The 12,184-nt window shown below is 39.5% G+C and overlaps 1 protein-coding gene across 4 annotated transcripts in view; it reads left to right on the top strand.

Annotated features, from left to right (window-relative positions):
- Positions 1-11,784, top strand: part of OSBPL8 (oxysterol binding protein like 8) — a 177,507-nt gene extending 165,723 nt beyond the window's left edge. For all 4 annotated transcript variants that reach the window (XM_060245109.1, XM_060245108.1, XM_060245111.1 and 1 more), the window contains 7 exons: positions 236-325; positions 3,500-3,636; positions 3,963-4,148; positions 7,396-7,483; positions 7,876-7,975; positions 8,201-8,303; positions 11,102-11,784. In XM_060245109.1, coding sequence (XP_060101092.1) covers positions 236-325; positions 3,500-3,636; positions 3,963-4,148; positions 7,396-7,483; positions 7,876-7,975; positions 8,201-8,303; positions 11,102-11,234 — 837 coding nt within the window. In that variant the 3' untranslated portion in view covers positions 11,235-11,784. The remainder of the gene's footprint in view (positions 1-235; positions 326-3,499; positions 3,637-3,962; positions 4,149-7,395; positions 7,484-7,875; positions 7,976-8,200; positions 8,304-11,101) is intronic.
- Positions 11,785-12,184: the final 400 nt, after the last annotated feature.

The raw sequence follows: 12,184 nt of genomic DNA, 5'->3' as shown, positions 1-12,184 counted from the left end.
AGGTACTTCTTTTGGAAGGGCCATGACTATATATGACAGGCACTGTATTTGAAAGAATTTAGAATAACATGACACATATGTACAATGACCCCTTCCATGGGAAGTATCTGGGAAAAACTTGATGTGAATCAAAAAAGGTATGCTGGCAGTACTCATACCACAGCTAAGTGTTTTATAATAAATATCTGAATGCTGTGCATCTTTCTCAAACTTTTTAATTTCTCCTCTTTAATAGCCATTTTTAGGCAATAATGACAGTGTTAATCAAATACTGGGGAAAATTAAACTAGGCAAAGAAGTTTTGGCTACTCTAGAGGGTCATTGGGTGAGTACTGTATTTATATTCGAACTATGTCAAAGGTTAGATATGTCCTTGAGGTTGATATGTATTGTTATTTAGAAAAATATCAGTGTTACCCATAATGGTCTAATAATTAATTGATTGTGAAAATCAGCTTAGCAAGAGGCAGGTAACTCAGGATCATCACCTTTGTATACCAGAATCCTTTCCAGAGCACTCTCAAATAAACCAGGCTGATGTTCACTGATAGTGTTTTTTATTGAAATATAAAAAAGAATACATACACAAAGCACACTATAAACACACAAACAAGAGTTAACCAAGAAATAAAAGGAAGTGGCAGGGAATAGTGCTTAGGATAGGCTGTATTTACCTGTGTTGAAGATTCAGGTCTGGGGAAGAGAAAAGTGTCTAGTGCTTGGTGTGTGGTTGATGTTGAGAACACACATACACACACACACAATGGCCATGAATGCTTGTATTTATAGAGAAAATGTTGCCTGAAGAACTATGACAGGTTCTGCCAAAAACAGTAGCTTTGATGAGTTTACCAGAATTCTGGATAACACCAAATGGTTCTCCAAGAGGAAAATCAAGGAATCATGCAGAGCTTGATGGCTTTCCCAGAACTGATATTGGTTGATGACCCTCAGAAGTACAGGATGGGGAGATAATTCTAGGTGTTATGGATATGCTAATAGGGTAAATGTGTTGATGGCGAAGCAGGGTTGGGGATGAAAGAGGTTAATGTAATGTAAGGTGCTGTTTTCCCCAAAAAATGCATTGTTATAAGATATGCATTACCTTTGGGATGGTAAAGGAAATGCTTTGCGAATCAGTCTTTTTAAACCACTTCCAAATACTTTCCTTGGCTGCTTTCCTTACAGGCATTTAAAATGGCCTTTAGGCCAATCAGTGTCTTATATGATACAATCGTTGGAGTGATTTTTTATATGAAGTCTGGTTGCCAACTACCCATCTGCAGGGAAGGTTACTAACATCAGTAACCATTGCACAGTCCCTCAGTGTCTACTTTTCTCACTCTCAGGACTTCAATTTCCTGGTCTAATTAGATATTTTAATATACATTTCCAGGGACATTGACAAAATACAAATTAGCAGAGATGACAGAATCTTTCCAGGCTCATAGGATATGCAGAACATTCAACTTTGCTGGCTTCCTTATCCTGTTGCATTCATATGTTGTTCTGCATAAAGTGGAACTGTAGAGTTGAGTCAGTTTGTTCAACCCAAAAATCATAATGACATAAAAATACCAAACTAATTACGGAAGACATTGTTCAGATGTATGTATGTTACAATCTACTTGCATACCCTGAGTAGCCTCCACAAATTTTGGCATTGATTTTTGGCAAATCAAGTTTGTGACAGAAAATAATCCCTACTGAATAATCAAAACTGATTAGACTGGAACTCATAGTTCCAAGGCCGTAGGAGCAAAGATTTAATCATGGCACAACGGAGGATATTGGCATTCCTTAGAGGTGCTGCTTCTGTGCTAGTCCTGCTTTCTTGTAATGTATTGTCCTGTTCTTCAACACCAGTGGTTTCCATTAACACCTTTACCGGTGCCTGCCAGGTGTTTTTAGAAAGTGTATAGAGCTTCTGCCAGCAAGGCTTCTGATTGACCATTGGAGATCTGATTGGCTACACAGATTTTTAAAATATTGCTTTGGCAGCAGCTGCCACCACAGCACAAGGCTCTTCACTGTGTGACTGAAGGTAACTGTGGCAGCTGTTTTGTGTCTGGCTGTATGTCCGGCAGTATTTTGTAGCTGCACTCACCATGCTATGTCAGGATTCCAAAGGTACTCAGAGGCACAAAAGGATTGGGGACCCCAGTCCTATACAAACATGGGTCATTGTTGTGAGACAAAACAAATTTTAACCAAAATCCTGGGCTTTTTTGTTTGTTTTTAACATTTTGTTAACATAACAGAACTTTTGTTAGAAGGGAAAACAAACTGGTGCTTGGGTTAAGAGGATAGACAAAATCTGAAAGTTGATTCAGTAGGATTCTGTTTGCAAAAGTTGGTCAGGAAAACATGGAAATAGGGAGAACAAGGACTAAAAATTTGTATTGCCCTGACCTGGATAGCCCAGGCAAGCCCGATCTCATCATATCTTGGAAGCTAAGCAGGGTTGACTCTGGCAAGTATTTGGATGGGAGATGTCCTTGGAATATCAGGAGTCAAGGAAAGGTTGAAGACTTTGGGACTTCTCCGTTTCAAAAAGAGACAACCAAGGAGGGGCATGATAGAAGTTTTTTAAATTATGCATAGTATGGAGAAAGTTGACAAAGCAAAATTTTTCTCCCTCTCCAAAATACTAGAACTTGAAGGCATGCGGTGAAGCTTATGGATAGTAGATTCAGGATGGAGAAAAGGAAATACTTCTTTACACAGAGAGTGATTAAAATGTGGAGTTCTCTGCCAGAGAATGTCATGATGGTCACTGGCATAGATTGCTTTTAAAAAAGGATTAGACAGATTTATGGAGGATAGGTTTCCCAGCAGTTACTAGCCATCTAAAGGGGACCTCCAGAATGAGAAGCAGGAAACCTCTGAATACTAGTACCAAGGCAGCATCAGATGAAGGCCTCAACCTCTGTGCCTTGTTTCTGGTCCTCCAAACTGGTTAGCCACTGTGTGAGACAGGATGCTGGACTAAATTGACCACAGTTTTAAAAAGATTTAATGTTCCAACTGAAACTATTTATTTTAAATCTAACTTCAGTAGAATGTATTGTAGTAATTTTAGTAGTATATCAACCAACAAGTTGGTGTCTGTGATCATGTTGTTGGGTCACCAGGTCATCATTAGTAGGGGAACAGGTGTCATTTCTAGATGTCAGAACTGATCAGGAATCAGTGAGGATTATCACATTCCATTGGTGGATCACCTAGCAGTAAGTTACAGAAACTACTATACTACACAATAGGTCACAATCTGACTGACAGTGAATAGTTTCATATCCTTAAATCAAATTGTTGATGCTGAAATTAGGAGATCTATTTTCAGCTGTGACTTTCAGCTGTCCTCAGCCATGTGTGCCAAACTGGTACAACAAACACCTTGGTTTCAAAAAGTGACTTTCCAAAGGACTCTTTGTTCATATTGACTTTAAGTTGTTTACTCTCTGGCTACTAAAGTAATCTAATACATTAAACTTTACAGGACAGTGAAGTTATTATTAGGGATAAAAAGACAGCTGTTTCAGAGACATTCTGGAATCCAACACCTGAAATCAGACAGCACAGATTAAGAAGATACACAGTGAAGTTTGAGGAGCAAAGTGACTTTGAATCAGAGAAGTAAGTTCACTCTGAGCCTGTGTTCTTCTAGTTTAATACACAGCAAAGGTGGACAAATGCAGGAATCTTATAAGCAAATGGTTGAAACGGAAAGGGTGGAGAGTGGGAAGCATACTTTCATTTAGCCTGGGACAGAATGCAGGAATTTGAACAACTCCTTCCTGTACATTCGGGGGGGGGGGGGGGTTCTGAATATAAGGAAATAATAGTACAGAAAATGGGAAAGAATTTAAAGTTAGCATAATTTTTTGGTGTTAATACAACAGAAGTCAGTTTGCAATCTTTTGATCAAATTCTAATTTTTTTCCATTATGTCTGTTCATTAGACTTTGGCAACATGTGACCCGTGCTATAAATAATAAAGACCAAGCAGAAGCAACACAGGAAAAATGTGTTTTGGAGGAAGCTCAAAGAAAAGCTGCCAAAGAAAGGAAAGCCCGTGATGAAGAGTGGATATGCAGACTGTTTGAGCAAGATCCACTCACAGGAGAATGGAATTACAAATATGCAGAGTGAGTTGGGGAACTGACATTTTGTTTTTGCTTCTTGGGATAATAACAAGCCAGTTTGAAAGAACTTGTTGCATTCTCCTGAGGCTGCAATCTGGCAAAGACTTGGGAAAAGTTAATGTTGGATTGCGCTAATGCCATAATGTGCATAAGATTTTTGTGTAGTATTAAATTTCACCCTGTGAATCTTCCAACTGTTCGCAGTTCTGACCAATTTCTAGAGGACTTGGTTAGTTTTCTGCTTGTAAATAGTTCAGCTTGGCTTTGTGTAAGGAGTGAGATGTTCCAAATAGTCAGATTTGTTAATCTATGTTGTTGTCACTTTGTACACTATGACTTGTCCTAAATGCTTCAGTCCCCAAGCTTCTACTAATGTGTTTAGTTTTTCCATATACAACGTATTATGGTTAAGATGTGCATTCAGTGCAAACTTGTGTACACGCAGTCACATCTCAAACTTCCTTTGTGGAGGGGCTGTGGCTTAGTGAAAAACTCTCTGCTTTGCATACAGAAAGTCCCAGGTTAAAAGAACCAGGTAGTAGGTGATGTGAAAGATGCTGCTCATCTGAGTAGACAAAACTGACTTTGATGGACTGATGGTCTGATTCAGTATAAGAGAAAATAAAAAGGCTGTTCTAGTCTCTAGATAAAAATTGAGCCTACAGGTTTCGTCAGGGGAATCTGTAATATGTAATATGAAAGCAATAACCAGTATTTATATAAACTCAGTAATGTAATTGCATATTTACAGATTCCCCAGATGAAGCCTGTTGGCAAAACACATAGGGAATTTTAACTGAGTAGTACAATACATTTATTCCTTGTTTTGCACCATTGGCCTTGGCCTTATTTTTTTTTCTCCTGATGCAGTAAAATGCAGCTTGTGTGTTCTGTAATATTCCTTTGTTCAGCCTGCACTGATACTCTCTTTAACTGCATTGTAAATACCAGTGATTGCAAGTGTCAGTGGGACAGACACAAACTGCATATCCCAGAAAATAGTGAGGGATTGAGATTTTCCCACACTACTAATTTTGAGAAAGTAGAAAACAGTTGCAAATAACAGCATTAATCCAAAGCAAATACAACAACAAAAGCCAAATAACACAAAACAGTATACAAACTTTCAAGTTTTCCAGAATACTTCATCAGGCTGGATGAAAGGTTGTGGGGACTATAGCTTCCAGGCCATGGTGTTTCTCTATGCATTCTGTAGTGTGTCTGTAAGATGCTTAGCTGGTTTAAATGCCGAATCCTGACAGGATGGAAGTGCTGCTGGTGAGCTGATAGCAGCAGAAAGAAACAGGTGAATAACTCTGATAAGAGCATTCCAAAGTTCTGTCTAGTACTGTTTATATGGCTGTTGCTTTTAAGCAGAACATTCCAGAGTTTAGGTGCCATGACCAAGAAGGCCCTCTCCTGGGTTTCAACCTGCCTGATCTTAGGGCACCCAAAGGGCCTTGGAAGAGAACTGTAGTGGTCAGATAGTTCATAGGAGAGTAGGTGGTCGTTCAGGTATGCTGGTCTCAAGCCATGTAGACTCAAAATTTAACATTTCACCCATTCTGGACGGGGTTGCACTCTCCTTGAAGGCACAAGAACCATAGTTTGACAGTGCTCTGGAACTCAGGCCTACTGCTAAATAAGCAGGTGGCAGCTGTGGTCAGGAGTGCCTTTTACCATCTTCGACTGCTTGGCCACCTACAGCCTTTCCTGGACAGAAAAGATCTTGTCACTGTGGTACATGACCTGGTTACATCCAGATTAAATTATTGCAATTCACTCTATGTTGTGCTGCCCTTGAACAATATTCAGAACCTTCATTTGGTACAGAATGCTGCAGCCAGGATCTTGAGTGCAGTGGATCATGGGTATCATATCACTAGCCTTGAGCCACGTACCTTGAACTCCCAATCTGTTACTGGGCATAATTTAAGGAGCTGATGTTGACTTAGAACCAGCGTATGTATTTTATTATCTTGAGTGTGTCTTTTCATTTGGTTTTGTTTGAATACGTTTTTATTTTATTTTATTGATTTTTAAGATGTTTATCTGTTATGTATGCTTTTAATCTGTTAGCAGCCTTGGTAGCCCTGATGAGGGCAGAAAGACTAGGTATGCATTTGTAAATAAAGTAATAATAAGTAAAATGGGCAGTACATGTGGCAAGTTGGTATTAGATTGTACACCTGGCGCCTTCTGGGGTGGGGGGGGAACAAAAAAATGAAAGTAGCCCATTCAAAATACAAAAATGAGCAGCTTGTCAAATGTGTCTCTCTCCATTCAGGACACTCAGATCCCTTTAGAAAGCTGCAAGCAGTGGAAGATCATAGTAATTCTTGTATTAACAGTGTTGGGAACTGATTTTACTTGGTACACAAGGTAGAAAATCTATAGAAGCCAAATGTGGGAATATATTACCTTGTGTTGTGAGGAAAATCTATAAGCAAAGTTGTTTTTCCAGGTTGATTTTCCTCTGGCTGTTAAACTCCTATTATTAATTCCTCCATTAGGTATTCTCCAAGTGGAAATAAGTTGCAAATACTAATGTTGATCCAGAATACAAACAAAAGCCATGCAATACCTTTTTTTTTAATTAAGACCAACAAAAATGAAAATGTGAAACATTTGACCAGCTGCTGGTTGTTGGGGTTTGTTTGTTTGTTTGTTTTTTGGGAGGGGGGACTTTTCAATTGAATGCTTTTATAGTTGTTGCTCCCAGCATGCCATGGGTTCAATCTGATAACAGCTAGACCCAAGCTGTGCTCACTGAAGTGTGTTAAACTTCCTGGAGATTATGTCCAATGACTAGAGATTATAAGTGATGTATTTATTTACACATTCATTCATGGGTGCACAGTGCACACTTACACATAAAGAAGCATGAGCTGGAATGTGATTTTAATTTCAGTCTTGCCTCTCTTAATCTCAGTTTAGTAAAGAAATTTGATATAACTGACTGAGGTTTTTTGTAAATTTCTTTATGATTGGCTTCTCAGTTACTGAAGAACATATATTTACATATTCTCTTACATTCTCAAGATACATTTGATACTTCTTGAAAAACACTTCATAATTGAGGCTATTTTCATCCAAATCAAGTTGACACACATGGGAACACTTGATCAGCATGAATGCCTTTCATATGAGATGCCCATGTCCTTCACTTTGAAATGGAAAACGAGTTGAAATCTCCCCTTTTAACTTGGAATAGTTTGGTTTTTTTACTGTATCCATCCTGTACCCACAGTACAAGACCATGGGATCCACTAAACGATATGATACAATTCGAAAAAGACGGTGCCATCCAGACAAAAGTCAGACATCGGACACCGATGGTATGTTCTGGTGAAGTTTTTATTAAATACAGTACAATATGAAGCTGGAAGAAGGCAAATTTCCTTCACAATTTTGATTAAAAAAAAGAAAAAAGCTTTCAGTCTGTTATCTTGGAAATAGCACATTCTTAATTGCAGCTTTTCCTTAGGTGATAAACAGAGAAGGCATATCATGAAACAGAATCATTTCAATTCCTCTTTAAAAATAACTCTGTGTGTCTCAGTTTTGTTCTTAAACCCTCAAAGTAAATTCTAGTTTCTGAGTATAAAACATGGGAGGTGACAACAATGGAATCCACTTTGGGCCCCATTGGGGGAAATGGTGGGATATAAGTGAGGAAAGTAAATAAATCTTCGGAGCTCAGAAGTGAGATGAATGTTATGAATTTCAGGTTACTGTTGCAAAAATTAAGAGGTCTGCTACATCAAAGAAGGGAGAGTGTGGCTTCTCTTCACCAGAACCTGATAATCAAGACTCCTCTGGAAGTGAAGGTAAGTAGTGCTATATCTGCTTTCTTGGGTATTTAATAGTAATCCTAATACTTAACACTGATGTCTTTATTTTCTTCTAATTTAGACTCAGGATACTGTAATATAACAAATTTATTTTACACCATCCTGCCCTATATCAGAAAATACAGACATTACTGTGATTTTTTATAATTAATTAATATGCTTTTTAAAACTCACTTTGCATATTGTGAATTACTTTCAAAGCACAACTGAAACACAGTTCAAGAATCCGGAAGAAAATGGTAGACCTTGGAGAACTGCAAAGTGCCATTGAATCTATACGGGAGACTCAGGAAGAAATTAGAAGGTAGTAGGATTCTCATATCTGACTTTTTAAAAAAGAGGTGCCCTTTTGAATTTAAACCAACGTTCTACTTAGTTGAGTTGGGGACCAACTAAATATTTTATACCAAATTGTTCCCTGAAGTCATCAAAGTATGAATGCCTTCTCAATGAGACATGAGCACTTGCTAAGAAGCAGACAGAATCACCTGTTCTTTCATGTTGCATTTGGAGATTGAGCCAGGGCTGCATGGGCTGCATTCTCTCTTTATGCTTCTTTTTAACCATAGTACTGCAGCCCAATGAGAAGAATAAACTGTTGATTTCTTGGGGTTCCTGTTTCAGAGGTTTTACTGGCACAATTATTCTCTTTATCTTTTTCTGTGCTTGTTTAAAACAAAAAAAAACATTCTACTAGCAGAATAGCTTGTGTCATAATTGAGAGATAGAGTAATTTCCTTTAAGACTATATATAGATGAGTCTTGTCTGGTAAGCACTCCAGGTTCTTAATCTATAGTCAGTGAGTAGTATGACAGACATACATGTCCCACATTGTATAATCTTTGGATAACTGGCATTTTTTATTTCCACTGTAGTGGAGTTTCTAGCATTTTGAAAAAGAGATTATGTATTTTCTGAAGAGAAATTTATTTCCTAAGAGATTTTTGTCTCCTACCTTTTCACTATATATGCCATCAAGGCAGTTTACAAAATCCATCTGTCCGGGGTGGCACCCCCACCCCCATATCTACCAAACCTGGAAAAGTCTGAGCTGCTGCCAAAGGAAGAAATGGGTGGTGCAACTTTGGGAAGCAGGGAAGGGCTGGGGGCAGGAAAAGAATTGGAACGACTCTCCTCTCTCGGGCAGGGGCCAAGTATGGAGACAGGCGACAGGAGTAAGGGAGAGATGGGAGTTGTGGTCAAATGGGTGGTCAAAGGATATGGAATGCATTGCCACCCCACACCAAGGGTAAGGCCGGGGGTGAAGCCAGAGGGAAAGTGCCTCACTGGGCCCAGGGGTTGTCCATCAGGTGACCCCTACCTGGGGAGGAGGGGAATTTGACAGCTTGGTGGGTCTCTGCCCCAAGAGGGAAGACTTTAGCAGCCGGCACAAGGCCAACCAAGGAGGAAGAGCCGTGAGAAAAGCCCAGGTGGGAGAGCATCAAGGAAAGCGTGTACTAGAGAGGGATTCAGGTGCCTGTCAACTCCCCTCATCCTGTATTGTCTGAGGTTGTAGCTGAGCCAGCTAGCTGAAAGTTACGCTCTGGAAGAGTTTGAATCCAGAGGCCCCAGGGCTTGACACCATCAGAACTAAAGTGAGCATTTGTGCATGCATGCATGCTGTTACTTCATTGGAGTACAAAATTTTAGCGTCCTCTTCCCAGTTCTCACCGTCTTCCAGCCATTGCTATTTAGGTGGCTGCTTTTCCATCCAAGTGTGTTAGCTACCAATAAAAATATGTGTCCCCCTCCCACCAATCCTTAATAGTGTCTAATACGAGTGCAAGGATGGCTGGGAAGCAGATAAATCCAGAAGGGAAAAAGCATGACCATATTATATGACTCAGATGCCCAACAACAAACAAAACAAAGTACTCTTTGGGCAGGGAAAAGTTCATTTGGGGGACAGATTCCATCCCGAGTTAAAGAGCAAAAAGAGTGGTAGCTGGGAAACAGAGAGGGCCAACTGAGTTGGGTGTTCAGGGAGGGACAGTTTATGAGCCCAAAAAGGAGAATTGGGGGAGGAGGCTCAGAAAAGGAAGGTGAGGCTTGTACAGCTTGGGGAGCAGATACAACCCTGACTGTAAAGGTAGAAAATGAAACAAAAATAGCTGACACAAAATATAGATATAGCTCAAGGGAGGCCAAACTTGCTTAACGTAAGCACCACATAGAATAAACATGAGATTTTGGAAGTCACAAGGAAGGAAGATAGGAGGAGGGAAGGAGAGATGGAAAGAAAGCAACTTCAAATGCATTCGCCAAGCCACTGGGTTGGCGAAGTGATTTAAGGAACCAAATGCCTTCTCCAAGCTGGCCAGTGGAGTGGCGGGGGCTTTGAGAGTCACACAACATGTATGAAAGAGCCATATGTAGTTTCCGAGCCACAGTTTGGCCACCCCGGTATAGATCTTCTGATAACACACTGTAATAGCACTTGTGGCAAAAAGTGAGTTTTGGGGTCCTTGATTAATTAATCCCATTTCTGGTTAGTCCTTTTCTTTTCAGGATTGCTTAAAGGTAGCCTTATTACATCCAGACAATGTGATTGTGTCCAGTCTAGTTCTGCTTCTTCCATTCATTCTGTAACTTTTGTTCTGTGGTGGTTGGATGTCTTTTATTTGCTTTGAAGTGCAATATGAAAGGTCTCAAGCACCAACATGAAGGGGGACAAAATGCAGGCAGTGGTAACATTAACCACCTCAAGAGTGTCACTTGGAAGCTGGAGCTGTGTCACAATGATGTAACTTTCTTAATTACTAAAGCTGGATTGAAAAAATAGCTTCCTTACAGTTACTTTTATACAGGGCTCAACAAATCCAGGGGCACTGGCAGTGGTACCTCTAAAACTTCTGGTGCCTTCCAAGCACCAGCAGCCTACTGGCTGAGCTGTAGCTGATGGATCATCAGGCTCTTGAAACAGCCTTAAGAGGCACACTGAAGCTACCTGGCCAAGTCCTGAAGCCATGCCTAGTCTCTGAGGCTGGGCTTTTGAGGCCTGAGAGCTGACTAATTTGGTATCTAGATTTTTGCATTTCTATGCTGACCTCAGAATTGACACATTGTGAACTTACCTTACTCTTTTTTCTTAATGTTTTTAGGGACATCACAGCTCTGCGAACCCGAATGACCTCAAACTCACCAACTCAAGATACTTTTTTTCAGTTCAAGCATTATGTCTTCATTTTGCTCTTGATTCTCCTGCAGCTTATCATTAATTACTGGTTTAAATAGAGTGCCTGGGTAGAAGAATACATGTAATGGGAATAATTATACTTTTCTGGGACCATATTTTAAGCTTGGGTTGACTTCAAATGATGCAATATTATTGAAAATATAGAGACCGTAGGGTAAGATTTAGGCCTTTGTTTCAAACATTTGTACTTACGTGGAGCAACATCTGTAATATTCCATCCTAGCCAGATGATATGAACAATACATATGTGTCAGTACCTTATTTTTTTGTGACTGTCGAATGCCGGATACCTGCCTTGCATATTCCAGTATGTCATATGCTATAATGTTATAAACCAGTGCAGAAACTGTCTGACTGGTAATTCAAAGGCACCTTTTTTTGTTATAACCAAAAAATCCCCACTAGTGATGTTGACAACACTAAGTTTAATAAAAACTGTGATCCCAGTTCATTAGGAAATGTACAGTGATGTCAACTTGAGGTATTCAGTCTTATAAAGAAAAAATTTCTTCAGCTGTTCATTGCCACTAATGGGCAGTAGATTACTAGTCTTATCGGCATTTCATTAATCCTGTGACATTTCAATACTTAGCTGTGATTATCCTTTTGATTATGAAAATTAACTTCTGTTAGTAACACTAGCTGGTTTGGAAAGGACAACAAAGTAACCGTTTGGAAAAGCTTGCCAATAGGTTTGTGAGCCCAGTGGCACTTTTATCCAACTGTTTCTAAACATCAGTCCCTCTTGACAAATTAAAAACGTGAAGAAAAGAAAATTCAGACTCTTCAAAGAGAGTTTACAACTAAATGCAGAGACATAATATAGTGGCTCCAGTTTGGGTGGAGAAAGGACAAGGTGTCAGTTTCTGAGCTGTATATTAAACTTGCTAACATTAGGCAACTTTATATGTTCATTATGAATCAGGGGCCTACCAGGCCAGTGTCAGCCATATGAAGATAATTATTTCTATACTGCTGTGCTGTTACT

Source organism: Heteronotia binoei, chromosome 8 (assembly GCF_032191835.1).
Source record: "Heteronotia binoei isolate CCM8104 ecotype False Entrance Well chromosome 8, APGP_CSIRO_Hbin_v1, whole genome shotgun sequence".
Lineage (NCBI taxonomy): Eukaryota > Metazoa > Chordata > Lepidosauria > Squamata > Gekkonidae > Heteronotia > Heteronotia binoei.
The sequence above is the reverse complement of the archived record's forward strand: the minus strand, read 5'-3'. Positions and strand labels throughout refer to the sequence as shown.